Genomic DNA, 25,348 nt, shown 5'->3' with positions numbered 1-25,348 from the left:
CACACACACACACTTTCAGGTCCCCCCTGCTCTATTAAAACGGAGCCAGGCCACTTTCTGCTCAGAGGGAGCCAGTGCGTAGAGCAAAATGATTAGCCGTCTCCGCTTTCGGGTTTCCTTATCCTTCCTCTGTCTAATTATTTGTTGGTCAGTTATTAATCCGCACGTGGATACTTTGTCCTAGAGCCAAAGACAAGCCCCCTTCACGCTGTAATAGGCTTTAGACCCTCGCCTGTGGCGGAACAGGGGCCGGACGGAGGGTTCCACTGGCTCCCCTCCCCTCCCCATCTCCTCTCTTCTCTTGATAATCGCTTGGGTTTCTATTTTATTTCTTTAAACCCTCTCGCCGGAGCATGTTCCTTGCCTGTGCCAAAGCCCGGCTGCTTCGCAGGCTCGCCGCCAACGGTTTTGTTGCAGAGGCTGGGGGGGCCGTTTACCGGGGGATTAGCCCGAGCCGAACAAATCGCCCCCATCCATCCTCCACGCGCCTTGAAGCGCGGAGTGCAAAATCTGGACCTTTGTGTTTCACTACACCCCCGTATTCCGCTCCCTCCCCCCCCAAAAAAAACCCTTCTCCTCCTACGACAATGGACAAGCATGATGGCCGTGTGAAAACGACGCTTGTCACTATCTACCATGTAACGCTCCGACAAGGAGCGCCGATTATCTGTTATATTCAGATTCTGTTGTAAGAACAGGCTTGGTTCCCTCCCCTTTGGCGCTTCGTCTATACGAAACGATGGTTATGATAACAAACGCAACAACGATAGCAATCCACTCTATTTGTTATTAATTATGATGGTGGCAATAATTATGATAATAAATAAATCCGCGTTTATACAGAGCGTCCGGGAGCTTCTGCGCCCAGTGGCTCCACAATGCTTGACACCCCCCAAAAAATGTTTTTCCTAATTTGGGGCGTCTACAAGCTCTGTTTCCCTGCAGGCCCCAAACGTGGAAGGGCCTTCTCTTCCAAACCCAAAATATATGTCAACAAACAGGGCAACCCTCGTTTAGCCGCTGGCTTTCACCTTGCGCGTCCTCTAGGATTTCCCGAGCGCGGTTGTATCTCTCCGTCTCTCCCACCAGCAACTTGTCTCCTCCTGCCCCCAATTGCTCACATACCCGGGGGGTATTTTGCCAGCTCTTCCTGCGAGACGCCTCCTTCGCCCCCTCCAGCCTTCCTGCAAGCGGCAGCCCTTTCCAGTTTCTCGAGGAAAAAAAGGGAGAGCTGGTAAAAAGAAATTGAAGGAGATTCACCTTGACTGCTGAAAGAAAGGCCTTCGGAAACTCGCCGGCTCTTCGCAGGAAACTCCTCAACATCCTTTCTCCGGGGGAAGACCCGGGAGGTGCTGCTGTCCAACACAACACGCCCTATGGCGAGAATCCTTTGCGCCCTTGACCTGTGAGGAAACTCCCATTAAAGTCGGTGTGGGGATCGTTTTTGGGCAGAGAAGCATAGGATCGGGTTCCGCCCTTGCGCAAGAGCAGCAGCAGTGTTTGGGGGTGCTTCCGAGGACGGTGGGTTTTGGATGAGTGTGTTTAGATAAGGTGGGGACCCTCGGGTCTCCTTGGCTGAGTTCTTGCAGAAAAGGAAACACGTCGTTGTCATTTCCCCCCACCCCCTTGCAACAACACCGCGAGGTAGGTTTTGTGTGAAAGATCAGGCACCGAAGGGAGTCGTCTCAAAACTATCAAAACTTGACCCAGAACAACTTTAGGGTTGCTTTTCATGAATGAAGCGTGCGTGCCCAACTCTAGAGAAAAGGAGGCGGGGTTTTGGTTACGTTATTATTTCGCTTCCCCTCCCGCCTAAATTTAGGACACGATCCAGCCAAAGTGAAGATCTGTCAAGATCCTCATTGGTTTCAAGGGGAGAACTCTCCCTGGGCTTTTCAGTTTTCAGTTTTGCGCCTTAAGACTGGAAGCACCTAGCGGCTGCAACGTCTCGGAAGGACCCAGCGTTTTTCGTTCTCCTCCTGCCGCCGTTCCGGCTGTACCTTCAAGAACAAGCAAAGGAGTCTGGAGGGGGAAGGAAAGGGAAGCAAGCAACTTCCCGAGTGCTCTCGCTTTTGATTCCAGACCCAGGAAGGAAAAGAGCTTCAGCCCGGAAATGGTTTTTCTGGGGTTCTTCTGACCCGCTTCCAGGAGAGAAGAAGGAGCCTTCAAATCCTTTCCAGAGCGCTCACCTGGAGAGATCACCTTTCTAGAGATCACTTTTTCCATCGGAACCTCCAGTTCCAAGACAGAAAGATGAAAAGGCGAAAGCAAAGATAGGCAGACAGGCAGCATAGTTAGACCGTCATCATTTGGGAACCAGGAGATCAACTGCGCGTTTATGGTTTAAACTGCAGGTACCCGGTCTGCAACCTGGGCTTAGTGTTGCACCCTAAACATGTTCACTTAAAAGCAACTCTGTAAGTGTGCTTGGAGACCTAAGAAGAGTCCTACTGGACATCGGGCCAGCGACCACCCAAAGCCAGCAGCCTGCTCTCACAATGGCAATCTAGATGCCTCTGGGAAGCCCGCAAGCTGGATCTGGTTGAGCCCTCGGCGCCCTGACTTCGAGCGCAGCAGGACTTGGAGTCGCCGACCCTTATGCGCAGAAGCAGCCTAGGAGTCTCTCTCTCTCTCTCTCTCTGGAGAGAATGCAAAGTATGGTTCGTGTCACTAGAGGAGGGTGGCTGGAGAGGGCGGCGAGGACGAGGCCTAGCCCAGCGCCCCAGTGAGGAACAGAATGGCTTTAGGTCCCGGCCCATTACTGGAGCCCAGCATTCTGTCTCCAACTGCGCTCCGCCAAGTGTCTCTTCGCGCTCAAGAAGCGCGAGGGAGACGGCGGCCTGTTCCATTTTGCTGTTGCCCCTAGCTGGCTTTAATTTTAGCAAATAATAACAAACAAACAAACAAACAAACCAACAAATGAGGGTGAAGATAATATATACAGTATATGTAAAAACCATTTATCCCACCAATGGGCATCATGTGACTGAATCATTCGGTATCCTGTCCTGACTCTGTGAAAGTGGCTCTCCTAGTGAGAGTCAAACTTGCCTTCTTGCTTGTCAGTTGCCAGTATTAACCCGCCCTTCCATTACATCAAATGGAAATGAATTTCACGGTTGCTGTTGTTTTTAGTGCATATCGCCTTTCAGCTAGAGTGCCCAAGGCGCTTGACAGTAAAACCTTATGGAGCTTTAGAACGAAGCTCCTTTTGACTCCACAGCTCCGACCTCTTAAATATCCACATACCCTCTTTTGACCCCGGATCTGTAAAGGTGTTTAAAACAACGAGAACAAGTGTGGTTTTTTATCACCTACTAAACGGTTTTAGACCTGGCGGTTCAGGTAACATCCAAACGACAGAGCGACCTGCACTTTTCCTGCCAACAAAATCTGATCCGTCCCGTCAACCCGCAAATCCTAAACTGCCCGTCTTTTTCATTCCTAGCCTCACATTCCTGTAGATCAGCTTAACCCTATCCGACTCTGCTCAGAACACAGCTCCAGTCGTAGGCTGCAATCCTGTACGCGCTTCCCGGGGAACCAGCCCCATCTAATGCAGTGGGGCTTTTTCAGAAAACGCACTTGAGGTTGCGCGCTTAGGCTGCAATCCTACGCCCACGGAAGAGCCTGTTCATGGCGTTCAAGTGGACATGTTTCTCAAGAGACTTGCCTGACTACCACTGAGAGCGGAGGCCGCAGCCACACTTATACTTGGGTCCGGAGAGGCTTGACCCACAGTGGGACTTCCGAGGGATTCACCGGAACGAGCTCATAGGGCTGCAGGTTCTGCTCCATTCAAAGCCATCGCAATTCTCCTCTAGGATTCCAGACGGGCGGCATTGCGCCCAAGGAAAGTCTTTCCATTGTAACCTTTTCTGGCCATCCAATCTCTCTCTCTCTCTCTCTCTCTCTCTCTCTCTCTCTCTCTCTCTCTCTGTGTGTGTGTGTGTGTTTTTAGGTCCTTCCACAAACAAGCTTGATCCGTGAAAAGTCCTAGGTCTGTCCTTTCTCTCTCTCTCTTTCTCTCTCTCTGTTTCTCCACCGGTTTCTGCGTCTTAGATTCCACTTTCAATGGGAGATTTCTCTCCTAATTGCATTACTTACAGTAAATAGACAGTCCTGCTGTTCTGGGCTGTGGCGTGCCAACAGAAAGAGAGGAATTCTTTGTGTGTGTGTGTGTGTGTTTCAAAAAATTATAATCCAAGCTTATTTCACTTGATTGGCTTTCTCTTCTCGGTTCGAATGTGTTTTCTGAGTTGCTTTCTGCCTTTCGACCGGCTGATGCAGAGGGAGAGACCTATCCGGACGCAAAGGGCGCCCTTTTCCATCCCACCCTCGCGCCCCACGACTAGAGAACCACTAACAAACAGTGGGGGAAGGAAGGTTATCTCTTCCAGCCCAGTAAGGTCCGTGGCATGGAAGGAAAGTGTTTGGGGGGGGGGGGAGGCAGTGGAGGCTAGTGATGCCATTTCAGAAGTCACACTAGACTCTGCGGCGGGTATTTCTGAAGGGAGACCTGCTTCAGGGCAGGGCAGGGCAGGAAACAGCCGGTCGGGGCAGCAGTGTGAAAAGTCAACAGGGAGGCGAAAAAGGGAAATAAATGTACCAAAGAGAGGGGAGAGAAAGAGATGAGGATTCCTGTGTTGGCCCTAAACCTATACGATTCTCCCAAGGTGGAAGGGTCCGGCACCTGCCATGGACCAAGCTGTGTCCGGAAGGCGGAAACAGCTGGCTTCCCATGTGCGCTTTCCTTTCTGCCTGGAGAAGAGCGCTGTGGGACTTGAAGCTTGCGCCCCACAGCTGAGCGACTCCGCTGATCCAACGGAAGGGGTTTTCTCGATCACATGGTAATCGCTGAAAGCCATTAAAGAGTTGAATCCTCAACTACTAAACCCCACCCCATTGGGGAGTTCCCTAAACCTGCTATTCCTTACTTCAAATATGTTCTCAAATTGAGGTTAATGTCTTTCTCGGTTCAGTTGTTTTCTTACTCTAACATTATACCACGCGCCCCCTGCCTTTTTTATCTTAGGAGGTCTGGAATTAGATCAAACCCATACTTTTAAACACTAAAACGGTAAGAAACAGAGAAGTTTCTTCTTTCGAGTCTGCCTACGAGAGATAAAAAGGGCTCCTCCAGAAAAGGCGTCTCCCAACACGCGCAAAGTCCCGCTTCCCGATCCCCAACCTTCGAGATTTCTTAAATCTGTTCCCTCGGTTCTTTCGCGTCGAATTGGGGGCCATGAAAGCGATCAGGGGCTCCCTCCGGCTTGCCACTCTTGGGGGCGCGATCCCGCTCAACGGAAGCATCTGTGAGATTGCTAACCGCGTAAAAATGTGCGCAGTGCGATCCTGTGCACCTTGGCCAGGAAGTCGGTCAGTGGATTGATCTTAAAATCCTCCCTCCCTCCCTCCCAAGAAGGCGCACGCAGGATGGCAGCCACGTGCTTCCCCGGCTTGCTCAGCTCAAGGTGGGACTTGGGGATTTGCTTAAGGTGGAGAAGATTGTGCCTCTTTCTTTCTTTCCAGCAAAGTCCCTCCAAAGCCCAGATTCATTCAAAGAAATCCGCCTTATTTCTCTCTCTCTCTCTTACCCCCCCCCCACACTTTCCCATTGTTAAAATGCGTTTTGAACTTGAGTACTGAACGCCGGATGGGGATTTGAGGAAGGGAGATGGACTGGAGGAGGAGGGGGTGGGGGTGGGAGGAGCAGGAATACAATCTGGGCCCACACAAGCCAGTCCCCTAAAAAAAAGACCCCCTCCCTCCTCGTGGTTGCAGGGGGGGTCTGGCTCTCCCCCTCCCTAGGAATATTTGTCACCGCTCTTGCCCATCTCTGTGGGGGCTGAGAGGAGTTTGACAGCTCTTTGTTGTCTGTATAAGAAGGGAGTTTGCGGGGAGGGAGGGAGAGTTGGGGGGGGGGGGAGCTGGTGGCAGCTCGCGGGCGAGAACTCCTCCTCCTGAATTATCCAAAATGGGTTGGCTTTCGCCTCCAACAAATTGGACGGAGCCGCAGAGAGCAGCAGTCCCAAATCCGACCTAGAGGCAAGTGGGAACTTTTCAAGCAACCAGGGATCGCTGCTTGGAGAAATAACCGACCCCCCCTTCCCCTGCACCCCCCTTACAAACCCTTCTTTGGTTTTAATTTGTGTATTTCTTTGATTTTTATAAGTATATTAATCTCCCCTTTGGGGGGCCATAATAGCTTTTGCTCACCTCCCCCTCCTACCAAAAAAAAAAAAAAAAAACCAAAACTCCCGTTTTTCTAGTTCAGGAAGCTGCAAGACAAGTCTCCGCTCCGTGGGTTTTTGCTTCGTCTCTGCTCTGCCCAATCCCTCCTTTCCCCCCTTTTATTTCTTCTTCTTCACACTTTTTTCTCTCCTTCCTCCCTTTTTTGGGGGTCCGGCGTCGTTTCCCTCCTTGCCCGCCCAGGAAGGCGCCTTCTCCTTGAGCCACGAGGCGGGGGGCAGCCCCGCAAGAGACCCTCCTCCTCCTCCTCCTCCTCCTCCTGCTCGCCGTCCGTCCGTCCGTCCCGCCTCGCCTGCCTTCCGGGCCCGGAGCCGCGACGCTGCTTCCCCGCGGGCTGTCTCGCCTCTTCTGCCGCCGCTGCCTCCGCCTCCCGGCGCTTCGGATGCTCTAGCCCGACTCTGGGGCCTGTATATGGAAATAGTGGGGTGTCGAGCCGAAGGAACCGCTTGCCCCTTCCGCTCCCCAGCCATGCTTTTCCACGGCATCTCCGGAGGCCACATCCAAGGCATCATGGAGGAGATGGAAAGGAGGTCCAAGACCGAGTCGCGCCTGGCCAAAGGCGCCCAGATGAACGGCCGGGAAGCGGTAAGGAGTCATAGGGGCATAGGGGGTGTCGGGGGAAGATGCGGGTCGCCAACCTAAGGGACGGGAAGGGAATGGAAGAGGCAGAGCGGGAGGAAAAATTAAAGTGTAGCTAGAAGAATCAATCAACCCAAATATTGCAGGGACATCGGAACCTCTTGTTCCGACAGTTTCTCCTCGCAAAGTCAACTTTCTGCTTGTTTACATCCAAGCCGAGCTTGCCCGGATCGCGGGCTTCCCTGAACTCTGCGAAAGTTGCAGTTTTGAAAAGAGCATTTCTCCACTTTGAAATTCGGGAGGATTTTTATTCGGCCGTTTGAATAGCCACATTTCACCATCTATATATTGCAGCAAGAGCCTACGAATATTGTGAAATCAGCTTGAGTTTTCATTCCAAGTAAGATCAAGGAAGAGTTCAGTCCTGTTCGTCGTGGTTTAGTTTCTTTGTTTTTGTTTCGGGTTTTTTTTAAATGTGATACAAATAAAAATGAAAGCGGGATCCAATCAAAAAGTCCAGCCCGTCTGAATTAAGTAAAAATATGTAAATTTACTAGAGAAGACGCTCCCCTTGAGTTGAGTGGGACTTACTTCCGAGTAAAGAATCTCGGGGGTCGAACAAGTTTGTTCTGGATCATTGCAGATTGCGGTTAAAACCATATATTTACCCCACGCATGCATGCATGCACTTATATATACCGTCCAGTATACGCTCAGCAGCCGGGTCCTAATAAAACGCATTTATTCGGAAGCAAGTCCAGGGGCATTTGCCTTTTGTTATGTTATGGATTAAATCTGATTACAACAGGGCTGGAAGTAATGATTTAATATCTCCGTGTCTAGCAAGAAGCGGAGGCAGTAATTTGCGCGCTGCCGTAATTTCTACACCTTGGCGGAGTTGAACTCCCATCCGCATACCCAACATCTTGGTACTAGTATAAACGCATTTCCTTTGACTTTCCCCCCCCCAAAAAAATTCGGACAAGATTTCCTCCCGAACAAACTGCAAAGGCCCATTTAAAGTCCAACATAACTATCAACACATAGTGTTTGTGGAGAGGGTGAAGAGCCCGACTTAAAACGAAATATTATCTTTCTAAACTCTTCGAATGCCAGGAAGGAATTCTTTTCGGCTAATATATAGATTACCTTCGCTTTTCAACCCTAACGGCGCAGCTTGGGCGGGGGGGGGGAGGGAGTACAGCTCCCAAACAGAACAGAAATAGGTAGTGATATTAAGTTTAGAGAAAGGGCTGGCTCTCTCCGCCGCCGGCCCCCCCCCCCCAGCTTCCGGAAATGGTAATAAAAATGTCTCATAATTTTCACCGGAATTGCATTGAGGAGCATGAAGTAAATCCAGAGCTGCACGCAGGCTAAGCCGCTTCCTTTCAGATGGTTTAATTCCCGAGAACTCTCTCTCTCTCTGTGTGAGAGATGAAGGAAGTTTCCTTTTGCTCCTAAATCTCACAGCTTCCGTTGAGCACCCACAATGAACCGAAGGAATGGCCTGCAAGAAAACTCAGCCTCGCCTCTTTGAACTGGCCTCTGGGTCCTCTCCCCATCCCCCACCAAGTTCATTAAGGAATTGGAGCAGGCTGGGGGGGGGGGAGGCTCTGTTTGGCATTTCAAGCGCTTCTCTCCTCCCAGCGCTTTTTTGGGGGTGGGGTGGGGTAGGCAGATGATTTCCCCTTCTTCTCTTTTTGGGATTCAACGGTATTCGTATTTTTAATCAGCCGGAGGCTTAGTGGCGTCTCCCAAAAGAATCCTTTCTCTGCACTCCTCTGATTTTCTTTCTTTCTTTCAAAAGATAAACTTTTGGAGAAAACAAAAGCAACACACAAACCCCCTGCATCCATTCAGATTTTCATAAGTTGTCGTCGGCTTGGGAGAGCTTCTCCCGCCTTCCTGACTGATCGCATTTTGGATGCAAAAATCCAGGCGATTATATATTTTTATATATTATATAGAAGTAGGAGATGGGTGGGAAACGACGTTTTAGCAGGGCATTTCGTCTTTATTTGGCATTTCCACCACTCTGAAGAATTTGATCTTTCTTTCCAAACTTCTGCAATCCGGTCCAACTCAGTGATGTTAGGCCCGGTGTGATAAAAGGGATTTTCTTTCCAGTAAACATGGTTTGGATGGAGCTTTTAAAATACTACTTTTAAACTGGAGCCAGACTTCCTCGGGGAAGTCGCCCTTCAGCTCCCTCCCCCCCTTTTTTTGGTAATGAAGTCTTACGGACTGAGTATTTTTAAAGGCTTCGCCTCTGATTATTTGCAAGAGAACGGAGCTGCTTTCGGTTTGCCGCCTTCAGGTCTTGCTTGGGAAGCAGTTTTTCCTTTATAGGAGGCAAAAAATAAAAATAAAATAAAAATGAGGGAAATAAAAAGATCCTGGCGGTGGGCACGAAAACAGTGGGGGGGGGGGAGTTAAACTCGGTATCTTTGGAGCACAGAAAAACGCAGACGTAAAACCTTGCATTGCAGTCCGCTCCCTAAGTCCAGATCTTCCGCGGTAAAAGATCGGCTTCTTCGCATTTCTAAGGCCGTCCGGCTGCAAGTCCCAAGTCTGGGTCCTTGGAAAGCGCAGAGAGTCTGGAAAAACGCGACGCAAAAGCCACCCAAAAGGCCTTGTAGTGGGATATGAGGCCATGGCTAAGCAATAGGAGAGGCTTTGGGTGCTGGAAAGGGCGAACCCCCCACCCCGCAGATTCTCCTGGCAAAAGTTATTTAGGGGTTGCCCTTCCTTGAGACCCACTGCGTATGGCCTTAATGGGGGTTGGTGGAGATCCTGGGTGGGTCTGATCCCGCAGCCCTGCTTTGTTCCCATTCCTCCCGGAGTTGTTGTTGAGTGTGGCTCTCCTTCCGCAGAATATGCCCCCGCTGAGCCCGGAGAAGCCTGCCTTGTGCGCCGGCTGCGGAGGGAAGATCTCCGACAGATACTACCTGCTGGCGGTGGACAAGCAGTGGCACCTGCGGTGTCTTAAGTGCTGTGAATGTAAACTGGCGCTGGAGTCCGAGCTCACCTGCTTCGCCAAGGACGGCAGCATTTACTGCAAGGAGGATTATTACAGGTAACGCACCCCAGGGAGGGGGGAAGAAGGGACCCCGTTTGGGGAGCGCCACGTGGCCCTCTGGGACTGCAAAAGACCGCTCCCTCCTCCCGACCAGAAAAGGTGCCTCCACAATCCTGGCTCAGTTGGATTTTCCTGGGAGAAATCAACCAGGAGCCGAGGAGCACTTCACACGTGCATGATTTCCACTTGGGTCGCGTTCGCACAGATACGGGTTTATCAGTCTGCGCTGGCTCAACTGCTTACACACTGGGGTTCAGCTGCCCCGCTGAAAATGACTTTCACGTGTGAATGGTGGAAACCTTCCCCCCCCCCCCCAATGTGGGAAGCTCAGCAAGAGCTTTCATCTCCTCCCCGATTGTTGTGGTTTTCGAGGGCGTCGCTTCAGGCGTTTTGCTGCTGGGGTGGCGAAATCAAAGTGACGCACGTGATGCCCGCGTGTAGCACTGAGCGTGTGTATGTGGAATGTTGCGGCGCGGAAACGAGCAAACATCTGGTCATATAAAAGTCCTGCTCTAGATTTCAGAACGAATGCGTGCATCAATTGGGTGGGTGTGAAAGAAAGCGCGGGTGGCAGCGCTTGGTCTGCTAGGGGACCATTGACACGTGCAAAATAATCGCCCCTCGAGTTCCGCACGTGTAAATACGCCCTCAAAGGCCTCGGCTTGGGTGCAAAGGGGAGCCTAGAAGAGGGCTGGGAGAGTGAAAATTCGGCTATCACCCCCCCCCCCGCCCCAATAACTCCTAGTAGAGGAAGGGCAGCCTTAGCTCTCTCACTTCCGCATGGGACGTTGGCAGAGAAAGTGCCTCCTCTTCCAGAGCATCGGGATACAATTCAAAGCAGCGGGAGGGACGCTTGAGAAACGGTCCTAGAGGCATGGGCGGGCTATATCCTTCCCAAAACATTCCTGCCAAAAAAAAAACCCCTCCAACACACACACACACACACTAAGCTGTGTGTTCATCCGAGTTTGCTTCCAAACCTGAATCGGGTCGCCGTTTTGCAGCTCAAGAAGTCAAGTCTCCTTGTGTTGAATTTCAGTGAGATTTGCTGGGCTGCAAACCCTAACCCTGCTTGCTTGGAAAGAAGCCCCGTCACACGATTCAATCGTTAGGATCGCGCTGTTAGTCCCTGTTGAGCAGCAAGGCTGTTGCCCTCATTAAGCCGGCTGGGTCATATACTGCGGGCCTTGAAACCAGCGGCGCGGGCCACACTGCTGGTCCGGAGAAGACGTTCTCCTGAGCCCGCAGCAGGCGGGCGACAGCTTGGCCTGGCCTGGCCTGGCTTGGCTCTCCATCGTGCAGCTCCGCCAGCCCCTCGCTGCTGAACCGGATCCGGCCCTCCCGCTGGGCAGCCTGGCCACGCGCTCTTGTTAGCGCAGAGCTGCCCTCAGACAAGCCTTGTTTGTGTGTGACACCCCCCCCTTGCTTAAAGAGACGCATCCGGATTTCTCCAGGTCCCTCCCAGCCTTTCCGAGTGAATTATAACACTCCTGTTTACACCCCGGCTCGAAGCTAGAACAATTGCCCATTGATTTCCAACCAAGAGAAACGGGCTCCAAGAGACGTGCGCATGGAAGCAATCCGGAGTCAGTGCCACTGACCGACTTCGAAGGGATGGTGCATAGGGTTGCAGTTAATGAAATCTTCCAAAAATTATGGGAAAGGGTATTGTTTACTTGCCCCCTTCTCCTTTTCCTTTCCTTTGGACAGCTTTTGAGATCCCCAGAAACCTAGGAAATCCTAAACTTAAAGACGATGTCCCGCTGTATTCTCAGCTTTATTTCGCAGCCTTTCCGCAAAACGAATCTGCTAAAAGGCTCAGATGATCCTGATAGAGCCAAAATAAATATGCGTGCCTAGAATCACGCCAGCTTCCCGGCTCCACAGAACTCCTCCCCCGAGAGCATGATCAGTGTATACCGGTGCAATGTGTGAAACTCTTCCTCTCTCGGGATGGAATGAGCAAAGTTGGCGTGTTTCGGAGCAGGGCAGGAGGAAGCGTGTTCCTCCGCCCTTGGGGACAGAATGCCTTAGTTTGGAGGTCCTGCGGTTGTCAACTCAGAGCCTGCTCTCTACCTCCCTCTTTCAGTCTAAAAGGGACGAAACTGATCCAGGGGGGTGGATAGCGAAATGTCCTGGAGCTTCAGATTTGGGTTTCGAGAGCTATGGAGATTTGTCAGGAGGAACTTCCAGTATACCTAGATTCAGAGCTTTTTTAGGTTTCCCACTTAGAACTCTTAATTGAGCCTGTCAGCTTAAACCGTCGTAAAGAGCACGTCTGAATGCGTGCAAAGTGCTGTTGCCACTAAAAAGGCAACCGTGGAACTATCAAATCTGAGGTTTGAATCCCAGAGACTCCTCGACTCCCTCCCAGCAACGTGTATAAGTTGACTCCTTGCCTGATGGGGGGCGTCATAATATTTGGTTCTGTGGGCTGTCTCCCTCTTTTATTACAAAAACGGAGATGCGGGCTGACGTGCTAAGCAAACCTCAAAAGTTTAGTCGATCAACTGGTTAGATGAATCGTTGAAACGCTTGAAAGATGCATGCCTATATACATTGGTGCTAGGGTTTCCAATAACAAAAATATTCATATATAGTGTATTATATATTTTTCGTTCTCGGATGAGGCCTGCAGCAAGCACACTGGCACACTTCGTTCCCTCCCCTTCAGTTTATTCCTTTCCAATGCATGCCGATTTGAAAGTGTGATCAATCGAGGGACGGTCCTTTTAATCGGGTGACAACCGTAGGAACCAGCACGTGTGCCAAGGGCATAAAGCATATTTGCTCCTTAAAAATGCGGGGGCGGGGGAGGATCCCGCCATTTTTGCCATCTGGATAGTCTCGCTACAATCGCTCGGAGGAATGGGGAACTCAGGCAGGAACATGAGATAACGGGGGAAGACAGGTGGGGACCCCGGAGCATGTTAAGAGAGCTTGCTGTGACGGTTTGGGGGCAGGATCCGGCCCAAAGGAATAGCTTAGAAGTCTGGTTAATTCCAAAGGAGAGATTTAACCTCTCCAGGCCACAGTGGAACTGAACTGTGGCCTTATTCTGCACCCCTCTCTCTCCTCTACCTGTGGACGAAGAAGGAAAATCTGTTGGGTTCAGTGGGGCGTAATCACAGGTAACGGGGCGCCCCGGGAGGAGCAGGAGAACCGGAAAACTCCCCCTCCCCTTGAGCTAGATCATAGCCACTCTACTGTGTGTGTTTTTTCAATTTAACTTTCCTTCTGTCTTCAAAAACAAAAAACACTGATTTATCGTCTCTCTCCCTTATTTGAAATGGGGCATCTGAAGTCTCATTTCTGTGTCCGATTTTTTTTTTTAAGTCCTTGCTACTCCGGATTTAGAAGAGGGCCAGGCCACTCTTGCAAAAGCTTTAAAAAATATAATAAAAAATAAACGAAAAACGAAACCCTTGCCATCCGTTGCCCAACCAAGACCCCCGTTTCTCCTTCGCCACAACTTCGCAAGCCCTTGACGCGTGTAGCCCATGCAGACGACCACGTCGGTTGGTTTCTTGTGAAAACTACGCGCATCTTCGCCTCTCAGTCTCCTTAGCGTTTGCAGGCCGCTTGACGCGACAACAGGTCCGCAAGCTTGGTCGTCTGGATGGGCTCGGAGTGCCCGCTGGCCCCTCCTGCCGCCCGCTGGCTCTAACGCTGTGCGCTCTTCCCTTCAGAAGGTTCTCCGTGCAGCGCTGTGCCCGCTGCCACCTGGGCATCTCGGCCTCGGAGATGGTGATGCGCGCCCGGGACTCGGTGTACCACCTGAGCTGTTTCACCTGCACCACGTGCAACAAGACGCTGACGACGGGCGACCACTTCGGCATGAAGGACAACGTGGTCTACTGCCGGGCGCACTTCGAGAGCCTGCTGCAGGGCACCGATCCTGCCTCCTACCCGCCTCCGCAGCTGAGCTACACCGAGCTGGCGGCCAAGGGAGGAGGCCTGGCGCTGCCTTACTTCAACGGCACCGGCACGGTCCAGAAAGGCCGGCCCAGGAAGAGGAAGAGCCCGGCCTTGGGCGTGGACCTCGTCAGTTACAATTCAGGTGGGTGGCGACCCCGCAACTAGCCTCCGGGGCTACCGCGGGGGGAAGGGAGGGGTCAGCCTTCCTCGAGGAACCAGTCGCCTAACTGGGTTGGGCGTGGGCCTCAAACTCGCCCTACACGCCTAGAAAGGCCGATTCACATGTGACACGCCGCCGACACGGGGAGGGTGGCAAACTCGCTCGATTTCCCACGGGTTGCTTCCTCTCTGAAACCCCCCTGGGAAGTGCTTAGCTCCAGAGAAGAAAGGCGGGGAAGGGGTGGCACCTTAAAGCTTAGCAAACTGGCTTGCCTGAGCTTTTTGTGGGCTAGAGAGAATCAGATGCAGCGTAGGTAAAATTATCGGTGTAAAGAGGGCACGTCCCATTCAACTCCATGGGACTTAGTTCTTCTGACGCTCCATTGAATTCCCTCCCGCCCTTGGCATTTATTTTCAGATTTAGGTTAAGGATTCCGCACAGAGAAAAAAAAAATCCCAAGAAGCTCACTGACCCTAAGGAGGGGAAACTACCGGGATCTTTCTTATTTTCTCTAGAACGCTCTTTTTTTGCTCTTAGAGGACCGAATTACGACCTACTTTGACTTTAAAGATAGGACACAAATACCTTTTGATTTAATTTAACTCGACTTCACTGGGACACGAGAGTTTAGTTTGAATCAGAACAGAAGCAGCTTGCTTTCCATAGAGGTGGCGGCGGCTGGGGGGCTAATTTTTAGTGCTTCCGAAAGGCCAAAGCACTCCACGTATTACTTCGTTGTAATCCTTGAACCACCCTGTAAGGTAGGCCACTATTATGATCCCTAGGTGACAGATAAGAGCGAAGGAGAGGGGGATTTCCTTGAAGCCCCTTAAAGTTTGTGTGGCAGAGGAGAGATCGGGGCTGGGGAATCGGATATGTTTCTTACGACGGGATCCTCTGAATCTCTGTTCAAAAGCAGGTTCGCCAGTGTTAAACGGGCTTTACTCTCAGCTAAATGCGCATAGCGCGCCTCGCTGAACTCAACCGGACCGACCTAGGAGAAGACGCGCGTAAATTTACGCACTAAGCTACAGCAACGAAAAGTTCATTCTCAGCCATTTCCCTTCTCATGGCTGGCTGAGAATTAGGCGGCCCGATCAATTATACTTGCTGAAATATCAGCAATACCATATTACTGGGTGTTGTTTGGGAGGGAAGCAACCTCGCAATCCGCCTGAAACGCAAGTGAGAATTATTTTCTGGTGATAGTGTGACCATCATCAGGACGCACAGCCCAACCCCATTTTCTGCCGGGTCTAGTCCCGTTTCTAAGAGCCTAGAGTCCTTCCAGGTTTCAGGATATATTGGCCTCAATTCGAAACCGAGAGACGGCTGCCGGTCGGATGCGTAAAGGGCAGCGCAAGCCTCGGCGGGGCCCCCGCAGACTGTGCCGCGACCTCCAATTTAGCCGTGAAATCGCCCCCTCGGAGGAGGTCCCTGAGCATGAAATTTGTGGTTTGCTCGAATAGAGGCGCTCCGCGTTGCTTTGTCCCTGGCTGGATGGGTGGATGGTGAACGCGCGCAACTAAAGCTAAACACAGAGCTGGATGTGTATGTTTGAGAGAATCTGAGCTCATAGGAGGCAAAAAATTAATAATAATGAAATTGGGTGGGTGGGGGAGAGTTGACCCTGTTGAATCTGGACCATTCTCAGGGAAAAGAAAGTCAGGGCCCGGGGTTTCTGTTTTGCAATACGGATTAACCTGAAATGATGCGCTCCGCTCTCCTAACGAACTTGGGAACCTGCCTCATTCTGCCATCTATTGTCCACTAAGACTGGCAGCTGCTCCCCCAGGGCTTCAGATGGAGGGCATTCCCAGCCCTGCCTGGAGATGCCGGGGCCTGAACCCGGGACCTCCTGCCTGCAAGGCAGACAGATGCTGTGCCAGTGCGCTCCTGCTCCAATCCGCGCTAAACGAGTTTTGCTTGCTTGCCTACTGGAAAGCGCCTTGCTCCGGATTTCACTCTCCCGCGCTAGCTGGAGGCACGAAGCCTCTCCTTCTTTCCTCGCCCCCCCCCCCCACCTTTGGCAAGGAAGAGCGAGGCAATTTCGTGTCCTCTGATGCGGAGGGGGGCGGGGGGAGCTAGAAGAGGAGGAAGCCGAGTTTTAATTGTTGGCTGTTAATTGGAGATGACACTGGAATCTCTGGCAGCGGAGCCGCTTCTAGGCTAGGCGAGATGTAGGAAGGCGAAGCGAGAGCGCGCGCTGAGGCGCCTCTCCTCTCCAAGGGGGCTGGGCAGAAGGAGTGGGGGGGGGGGAGACTGAAGGAAGGGCTGGGGGGCTGGGCAAGGCACTGGGATTGCTTTCAGAGCGTTATGCGTATTCACCCCACCCCAAACTAACAGAACTGCAGCCAATATATGGAATATAGATTTCAAACAATGCATGCACACAATCTTGCAACGGGCAGAAATCGTGGGGATGGGCTGCAATTCTGTTGCCCCTCACCTTAAACCATACCCCTCAACCCCCCCCCCCCCATTTTCTAGCTTTTACTCTGAAAAATTATTAAGTTTCTAGCATTTGTAGAACCGGAGACAGGAGGCAAACGGTACGGATCTCCCCACTGAAAACGTAAACTGCTCCTCAATTTCAAGGTTTTACTTTGCCCGTTTGGGGGAAAAAAATCCTGCAACTGCCCAGCTCCGAACGACCCCAAAACATATTTGCCAGACAGAGAATCCTAGCTATCTTTTGAACAGGACTGGGCCACGATCCAGCCGAAATGGGAACATTTTTTTTAAAGCCCCAGTACTGAGGAGCTTTCCGTTGCAATCTCATGCCTGGGTCTACTTTCCAGTAGAACACAGTGCCATTTCCCTTCTGAGTAAAATCCGCTGCCGAACAGCGCAATCTTATGCGCTTCTATTCAGAAAAAAAGAATAAGACATTACTCTCAGGTAAAAAGTACGTAGGACCTCAGAAGCCATCAAAGTGATTCGACCAGGTTGGATTGTACCATTTTTCTCCCACACCAGAATCACGACCCCCTGTTGTTTGAAAATAGTTGATTTCAGTGAAGGCTTAAGTTCCTGCCTTGGGCAACTTTCGTTAAAGGCTTGGGAGCATCGGATTCGTTGCGATCATTCCTTTTCGCTTCAGAGCGTCTCGCTCTCTCTCGCTCTCTCTCTCTCCCTCCTTTTTCAAGGAACAAAGCAACCCTCCCTAGAAAATCGCTCTTAAAACAGAGCTCTTTTTTCCAGAAGGAGACAAAAGAAAAAGTGTCCAGTGTTTTCTGGAAAGTCATGTTAGTTTGGAGATAGAGAGCGAGAGACGGAGCAGACAGATGGAAAAGACTATACCAAGACGGCGCGCGCTAGTTTAAGGGTTCCCAACTTCTCCCCAAATGAAAATCGGCCCTCATTCATTTGGAAGTCGTGTGTAGGAGAATTTCCCTGTGGATCATGTCCACAACCGGTTAAATATAATAAACTGGATAGGGAGGGGGTGGGGGAAAGAGGAGTCAAGTTGGCGTTGTTCATCTTTTGATGCTTACTCTAATTTGGCTGGAAAAGTGAAAGGCAAAACCCCAAACCACTGGAGTGGGTTGTCCTCAAATTAGACAACCTGCCTCTTTGTAATAACTGTGCTATTTATTGCAGAGCAGATCCGTGTCTCCAAAGGGAGGCAGAAGGGACTAGCCTAGAATGTTGCTGAGTTAATTTCAGAGAATTAAACCTGAATCGTGAACACACATGATATCTGCAGAAATAAGGGCTGTTTACATTAATTGCAGACAGGATTGTGATCTGAAGGTCCCATGGTTTTGAACAGGAGAATGAGGCACCTGCTTACATCTTTGCCCAAATATATGAATGTTTTCCTTTTTTTAAAATGCTTAACGTTGGTTAGATTGCGTGCAAAATGAATACAGAGCACTTCCTTATTTCAGGATGTAGAAATAAGCAAGTGTTCCAATCATACAGAAATGATAAGCTAAAACTTAGCTTTCTATGTTTCTGATCAGAGTTACTACGAAGTAAGAATCACAAAGCAAGAGTGCATTCAGGGAGTCAGGGCTGTCATCCTTCTCCCTTAGTTTTGTTGTTGTCTTCACTAGGCCTGTAATAATAGAGGAACTGGGTTATTTAGCACAGGTGTAGACTGTAGAGAACTTTTGCCCCCCCCCATGTTAATGAACTACAATTCCCATCAGCCCTAGCAAGCATGCCTAATGGTCAGGAATGATAGGAGGTGTAGTCCAGTAATATTTGGAGAGCTAAAGATTCCCCATACCTGATTTAGCTGGAGGAAAGAACCTGGCAATAGCCTACTTCATTAGATGTGAAGGTACTGCCTGTGAAATATCAAGTCAGATAAGCCAGTTAGCAGCAGAATCCTATGCATGCCTACCTAGAAGTAAGTCTCATTGAGTTCGGTAGAGCCTACTCCCAAGTAAATGGGTACAGGATTGGCACCTAGGTCATCTTTGCACAATGCCACCTCTCATTTTCCCCCACACCTATAATGCAAAGGTAAATCTGACCAAAGTAGGTACCATGTTTAGAAACAGCTGCCTTCTGCTTTCTGTTCCCCATTAACAAGATTCTAAAGGATACACAAATAGGGGGAATGAGGTTCCAATGTGCTGTTAGGGGAGTGTGTGTGTGTGTGTGTGTGAGAGAGAGAGAGAGAGAGAGAGAGAGAGAGAGAGGGAGAGAGAGAGAACCATCTACTTGGCTGTAATGGGCCACTTTGGATTTCCACCCACCCCAAATGCATCCCTGATCTCTAATTCCTAGTGATGCAAGCTCCCGGGTAAAATTGCAGGTTCCAGATGGAATTCTGTGTATGCATCTTTGGGTGCAATGGCAAAACCCTGGAAGAAAGTTCCACTGAGCTCTATAAAACTTGTTGCCAGTTGTGTGTATAGGACTGCAGCTGAAGTCACATTGAATAAAACGGGACATGCCTTTTGGAAAATGTGCATAGGTTTGCATTGTTACTTAGAACTACAAGCTGACTGCAATGCACATGTGGTCCATTTCCCCATATTATGGTATCATTTGGCTAATTTCTGGGGTGAGGGGCCTCTCCTAGTTTGAAGGTTCCCCCCTGCAGTGGGAAGATCTCCTGTTCATGGGCAAAGTCTACCTGTCGGGCAGCAATGTTAGGGTGCTTTGTTACCCTGGACCACTTTCAAAACATACGGCACATTTTATTAATCACCTGTGCTGCCTTTGCAGTTTTCAAGCAAAACCACAACATTGGCCACTGGCTATGATGTACATTTGATTTTCCAAATGGCTTTCTGTTCTGCTTTCTCTCCTCTTGAATTAATAATGTTGACAAGTGGCACAAAATAAGCCAAGAGGCATTTTTGACCTGTTTACTTGGAAAAGCCTACTGAGTTCAATAGGACTTCTTCCCAATTGAAGAAGCACATATCAGGCCACAGCCTGATGCTATGGATGTTGAGTTAGACTTAGTTCTAGGTCTGTGTCCAGCCTTTCCATTACTTCTGAATGTGCCCTTTGGAGCTTCAGGTCAAGGAGCTGATTCCTTCACATGGTCCAGCTGGGCTCTTGTCATGCTTGTTTTCAGATTCCTATCTTCCCCAATTCATCTTTGCATTTTGGGTTGATATATATGCAGCGTGTGAAAATGGCATGGCAATTACAGTGGTACCTTGGGTTACATACGCTTCAGGTTACATATGCTTCAGGTTACAGACTCCGCTAACCCAGAAATATTACCTCGGTTTAATATCTTTGCTTCAGGATGAGAACAGAAATCGTGCAGCAGCGGCGCAGTGGCAGCAGGAGGCCCCATTAGCTAAAGTGGTGCTTCAGGTTAAGAACAGTTTCAGGTTAAGAACAGACCTCCGGAACGAATTAAGTACTTAACCCGAGGTACCACTGTATTGTTATGATATTGTATAATTGAATCAGCGCCTTTAAGGCTACATCCCAACGGACGCTTGTGGATCAGCCCTCACTGAACACGTTCCTTTTGAGTGAAACTTGTGCAGGATAGGTTCAGGAATATTCAGATCTAGGGCACCAAATCCTTTCACATGGCAATAACAGCCTAAACCGTCTTCTTCCCGTGATCAATGGCTCCCTGCATGATGGATTAAGGGGTTTAACAGAACAGAACAGAAAGGAGATAACTGAAAGGCAGACTGGGATTGGCTTATTTCTTTATTATTATTATTATTTTTAAAAGGCCTTGCTGAGCAGAATTTATGTGGCTGTTGACCTCGACTCCCCCACCCCTTTCGGGTGTTGTAGCTAAAACAGAAGTAGTAACATTTTCCACCAATAAAAAGATTACTGTCTCCTCCGAAATTCTAACTCCCAACATACTGGGATTTGTCAAAAGAATGTAGCAGTGACCTCTGGTGGCTTCTGCAGGGAGAAGCCTTTCTCAGAGAGAGGAGGCAGAATATTTATTTTAAAAAGTAGGGTGTGTGTGTGTGTGTGTAGGAGCTGTCTGTTGCTGCTGCATTGGCCTTAAATGTGAGAGACAGCGAAGAAAAGATGGCATATTTTAATAGGCCAACTTTCTCCTGTTTGCCAAGCTGCCTTATATTCAGAGCAACGTGCAGAAGCTGACTGGATTTGAGGCTGTTGTGTGTGTTCACACTTTGAGGGGTTTGCGTGCTTTTCATGTGTTGTGTAGAAGGAGGATTTTTGCCAGGTATGCTGCCCACCCTCCACTCCCAACTATAGTGGTGAAGCAAAGTGACCTACCCAGGTCAATTATAAAATAATCGGAGAAAGTTCTGTTTCCCTTAATGAGCTAGATGCCAACTGTTCCTTTCCTAGGAAATGTGGCTTGATTCAGATCCAGTTTTAAAATGTACATTCGTAAAAGTTCTCTTCAGATCAGACCAATAACTCTGGCCCACTAGTTCATTTTATCCAATTCTCAGTGGAGCTGTGTTACCTCCAGTGGCGTAGCGTGGGGGGTGCAGGGGGGGCCGGCCGCACTGGGCGCAACATCTAGGGGGGACGCACTCGCAGCTCTCTGCCCCTGCTGGGTTAGGGGGCGCAAATTACTTCCCTTGCCCCGGGTGCTGACAACCCATGCTACGCCACTGGTTACCTCTGGTTCTAGGATGTGAATATTTTTGGTTTTTTTTTTAAGAACATTTTTATGATATAACAAGGACAACAACAAATGTCCTTCCTGAGGCTCTCCTTTAGGATGTGAATATTTGAATTATTTATTTTTAAAGAAGAGAAGTGTGAGTTGAGGAGGCAGAGGGAAAAGCTAGCAAAAGGCTCTGTCCCATTTGAGACGGTACACTTTCCTACAATCTTTGGGAAAGGGGCCTATAATTCCCTGACAACACTTCCGCCATGTTTTGTTAGTTCCCCATCTAGATGTCATGATTTACCACCTGGCTGCTTTGTGAATAAGAGATCTCCCTGGCCTAGAGCCTGTGAGCTGGAGTGCTGTTTTTATACAGCATCAACTTGCATGATGGTTCAGGTTCCAAGAGCATTTCCACCCATGACGTGAGGTTTGTCAAGTGCAGTGGTCTGTTCATGTGTCTTTTAAACCGCGGATTGATGTGAAACCGCTTAAGGTGTGGAGAAAAATATTTTTACTTGCCACATATCAAATTTTTGTTGTAAAGGGGCAGCCGGATTTAAAAGCTGCCAATCCTACATGATGTGCTATAATCTGTACATAAATATGAAGTCACAGGGATAAAGCCTAACCTACAGCTAGAATATCCATTGGGGTTTTAAAAAGGGTCCTTTTTCTGCTTTTAATTCCACACAAACAGCCTTCGTATGCAAACTATGAATAACAAGCACAAGAATAGCTCTAGGGTGCTTCCTTGTATGAAAGCATCACACGTGAAAACATGGTTGGGGTACTACAGTCCTGTGTAAGCATGCCTACTTGGCTGGGAGTAAATCCCATTGAGCTCAGACAAGCTCTCATCTAACATATCGGGCTGCATAGCTGCAGCCCTGTGATCACTTATTCATCATGCTAACAAAACTATTAGCCTGCAGATCTGCTTACCTGGAAGTAAGCCCCATTGAAGCCAACATGATTTAATTTCTGGGTAGGTATGGCTTAGGTTTGCATAGCTGATCTCTTTTCTCATGAAAATAAGTTTTCAAAGTAGGGTGACTAGATGAAAAAGGAAACTACCCCTTTGATGGTTGTGGGGCAGAAGTAATTCCCATTGGTGCATCTTGATTGACAGGCTGCACCTACTGAAATTCCTTCTGCTACAAAGATAGAAAAAAAGGTTTCTATTTCATCTAGTCATCTTAGTTAAATATATATATATCGGTGTGTGCGCACACCATATAATATAAGTTAAAACAATTAACATGCCAGCTAAAAACCGAACAGCAAAGCTGATTGTTTATGAAGGAGGTTGAAAAGGCTTTAAGTAAGGTGGCGTGATGCCAAAGATGCCAGGATTCCTGAACCTTTAATAGTTCTATGGAAGAGGGTATTCCAGTGGGGTAGCTTGTCATGCAAAAGCCACACCTGTTGATGTCACCTCTGCAGGACAATAACAGGTCTGTCTCACCTGGCCTTTGTTCACCAATGGCTTTCACATCTGGGGGAAAAAAACAGAGAATAACAGAGCAAACTCTAGCCCACCCCATTTTATTGTCCTGATCTGAGCAGCTTTGGAGGTCATATTCACTGGGCTCAACCCTCCATGTTAATACTGAGCTCATTCTCTAAGTGCAGGCTATTTCGTAGTCAAAAACAGCCCCAGCCACACATGAGAAGGAAGTTATCAGCATGCTTGAGGGAATCATAATGTTTGTATAAGTAGAACAAAGGTTTTTTGGTGGGGGGAACCCTAAGTGTGCAAGCGTAGACCAGCACATTATGATAATGCTCAACAATGCTGAGATACTGGGGGGGGGGGGGGAGGGAACAAAATGGAGTGTCCCGAAATAAAGCCGGATTGGAAGCCTGAATAGTAACACTCTGCACTGCAACAATTTGTTGCAGGTCTCACTTGTGGGCCTTAATTCTGAGTAAACACACACACAATCAGGTGGCAAACATTGTAGATGGAGTTATTTTAAAATTTGGTTTTTCTCCATTTTCTTCTTTAGTTCTATGTTTGTTTTTTTAAAAAAGAGGGCCTTTTTAAAAAGGTATGTGAAAAGAGGACCTGCAGTCCAGTTTGCAGGCATGCCTGGATGAATGTACGGAAATATGTATAGGATTGTAGACTCTTGAATATAATTTTTTAGGACTGCAGTCCAAGTGAGCTGGTTTGTTCTAAAAAGGGATACCAAGTGGTTTAAAATAGATTTAATATAGGGAGGGGGAAGTTGAAAGCCAAACAACAACACTCTGGAAAACGTTAAGATTCTACCCATCATGATACCTGGATTTAATAAACTCATACTGCTGTTATCCCAAGCTTTTATTTTGTCCTTTTTAAAAAAGGAATGCAACATGTTGATCCGAGGAGCAAAATACTATAATTATGAGGGGGGGGGGGTTGAGTGTGTGTGTGCGCACGTGTGAAGGCAGGACTATGGGCTCGTTCATACTTCCTCTTGTGCCATGCCTGGAAAGCATGGGTCAGAGTGGTTTTCCTCTTGACCAGCTCCTTTCCGAAGGGAAAATCTGCTTCTTAGCGATAGGTCAGAACAAATGGAAATGGTAGGGGACACGATTGAGGGGCTCTGATTAAGTGCTAAAGAGTGGTTTCCCGAGGGTGGGGGGAAGCAGCAGGACAAGAGGAAGTATGGGTAAGTCCTATATAGCTTCATGAAGTTTGATCCTAAATGCTTTGCTCAGAAAATGAGTCTGCTTAGGATGGCAGCCTCAGATTATGTCCACCTTGTGCTTCCGAGGAAGGGTTGGGAAGAATGAAAAACGTATCACATGGAGGTGACTTTAAATTGCTCCCTGCGGTGCCAGTCTCTGTTGTGCAAGGCAGAGTTCAAATTCTATAGCAAGGAAGGATTGCCAACTTTTCTGCCCGCCCCCATAGTTTTGACATCAACCATAGCTTCAACGGCAAACATAGCAAATGATGATGCTGATCTCCATTCTACAAAAAGGCTCCAGCTGCTGATTTTTGCAGCTTATAACAGCTGTTAAAGGCACAAGAGCAGGTCTGGCCAACCCCCCACTCCTCTAGTGTGCGTGATCAGTAGGAAACTTAAATTGAATAGTGGAGGTCTGCAGGGGCAAGGAGAAAGTCACTTCGCCTTCTTGGTCATACTCTGCATGGAAAAATCAATGCGTTCAGCTAGGCTTAACTCTGCAATGGATTGTGATCTTGCACTATAGTAATATCTTTTGTATACTTGTGCAGCCAATGTTAGTTATTTCTGTGATATAGCAAGTGGGGGGGCATGTTGTGGGAACCTTAAGCATAAATGTAAGGCCTCTGCCATATTATGTGATGCGTATTATATGTAGTGTTTTTACTTGGAGACTATTTTTACTTGTGACTATTACTTGGAGACTATTTGTGACAATATATTGTCCAGAGCTGACAAATATCACAAAGGCAAGTGCCTATCAGAATTTCTCCAAAGTCCAGGCAATTTCCTTTTCCTGACAAGGTGTTACAAAGGCATTGCTTTAGAAGTCTCCTTTTAATTGAGAGTGCAGTAACTTCGTAGCTGAAACCTGAGAAAATTGTGCAAATGCCCCCCCCCCCAAAATGGTAAAGGGACCCCTGACCATTAGGTCCAGTCGTGGCCGACTCTGGGGTTGCGGCGCTCATCTCGCTTTATTGGCCGAGGGAGCCAGTGTACAGCTTCCAGGTCATGTGGCCAGCATGACTAAGCCGCTTCTGGTGAACCGGAGCAGTGCACGGAAACGCCGTTTACCTTCCCGCCAGAGCGGTACCTATTTATCTACTTGCACTTTGATGTGCTTTTGAACTGCTAGGTTGGCAGGAGCAGGGACTGAGCAACGGGAGCTCACCCTGTCGCGGGGATTCGAACTGCTGACCTTCTGATTGGCAAGTCCTAGGCTCTGTGGTATAACCCACAACGCTACCCACGTCCCTCTGCCAAAAGAATATATGGCACCAAAAGCTGCAGAAGAACTTGAGAGAGAGACTATAGTTAAGTGACCTGCAGAAGGTCTCAGGTGGAACCACTACATCTTCATTAGGCGGGACAAAAGTGGCAGGGATCTGCCTGAGACTATAGAGCCAATGTCCGTAAGAGTAGACACTAGTGGTCTAGATATACAAACAGTCTGAGCTGGTATCAAGTGTCTAATCCTGATGCAAAATAGCAAAAGATGGCAGTGGAATATGCGGTGTGGCAGAGACACCTCCCTAATGCATGATCAACATGCTGTTTGTTACAAATGTTACAGGCCAGAGAACCTGTGGCCCTCCAGATGTCATCATCGATGACTGTCGGACTTCCTGGCTCTGGTT

At 49.0% G+C, this 25,348-nt stretch overlaps 1 protein-coding gene and 1 long non-coding RNA gene across 4 annotated transcripts in view; one reads left to right on the top strand and one right to left on the bottom strand.

Annotated features, from left to right (window-relative positions):
* LOC310847532 overlaps positions 1–25,348 on the bottom strand; it is a 48,858-nt gene that overhangs the window by 1,155 nt on the left and 22,355 nt on the right. The window lies entirely within an intron of this gene.
* The window catches only part of LHX9 (LIM homeobox 9), a 40,078-nt gene continuing 21,165 nt past the window's right edge, over positions 6,436–25,348 (top strand). Inside the window, exons 1-3 of one of the 3 annotated variants that reach the window (XM_083745359.1) lie at positions 6,436–6,837; positions 9,705–9,907; positions 13,603–13,970. In XM_083745359.1, coding sequence (XP_083601485.1) covers positions 6,664–6,837; positions 9,705–9,907; positions 13,603–13,970 — 745 coding nt within the window. In that variant the 5' untranslated portion in view covers positions 6,436–6,663. Of the gene's footprint in view, positions 6,838–9,704; positions 9,908–13,599; positions 13,971–25,348 lie in introns of all 3 variants that reach the window. The other 2 variants (XM_083745361.1, XM_083745360.1) reach the window with 2 other exon arrangements.

This window comes from Podarcis gaigeae, assembly GCF_964106915.1.
Source record: "Podarcis gaigeae genome assembly, chromosome: 6".
In the NCBI taxonomy this organism is placed as follows: Eukaryota; Metazoa; Chordata; class Lepidosauria; order Squamata; family Lacertidae; genus Podarcis; species Podarcis gaigeae.
The sequence above is the reverse complement of the archived record's forward strand: the minus strand, read 5'-3'. Positions and strand labels throughout refer to the sequence as shown.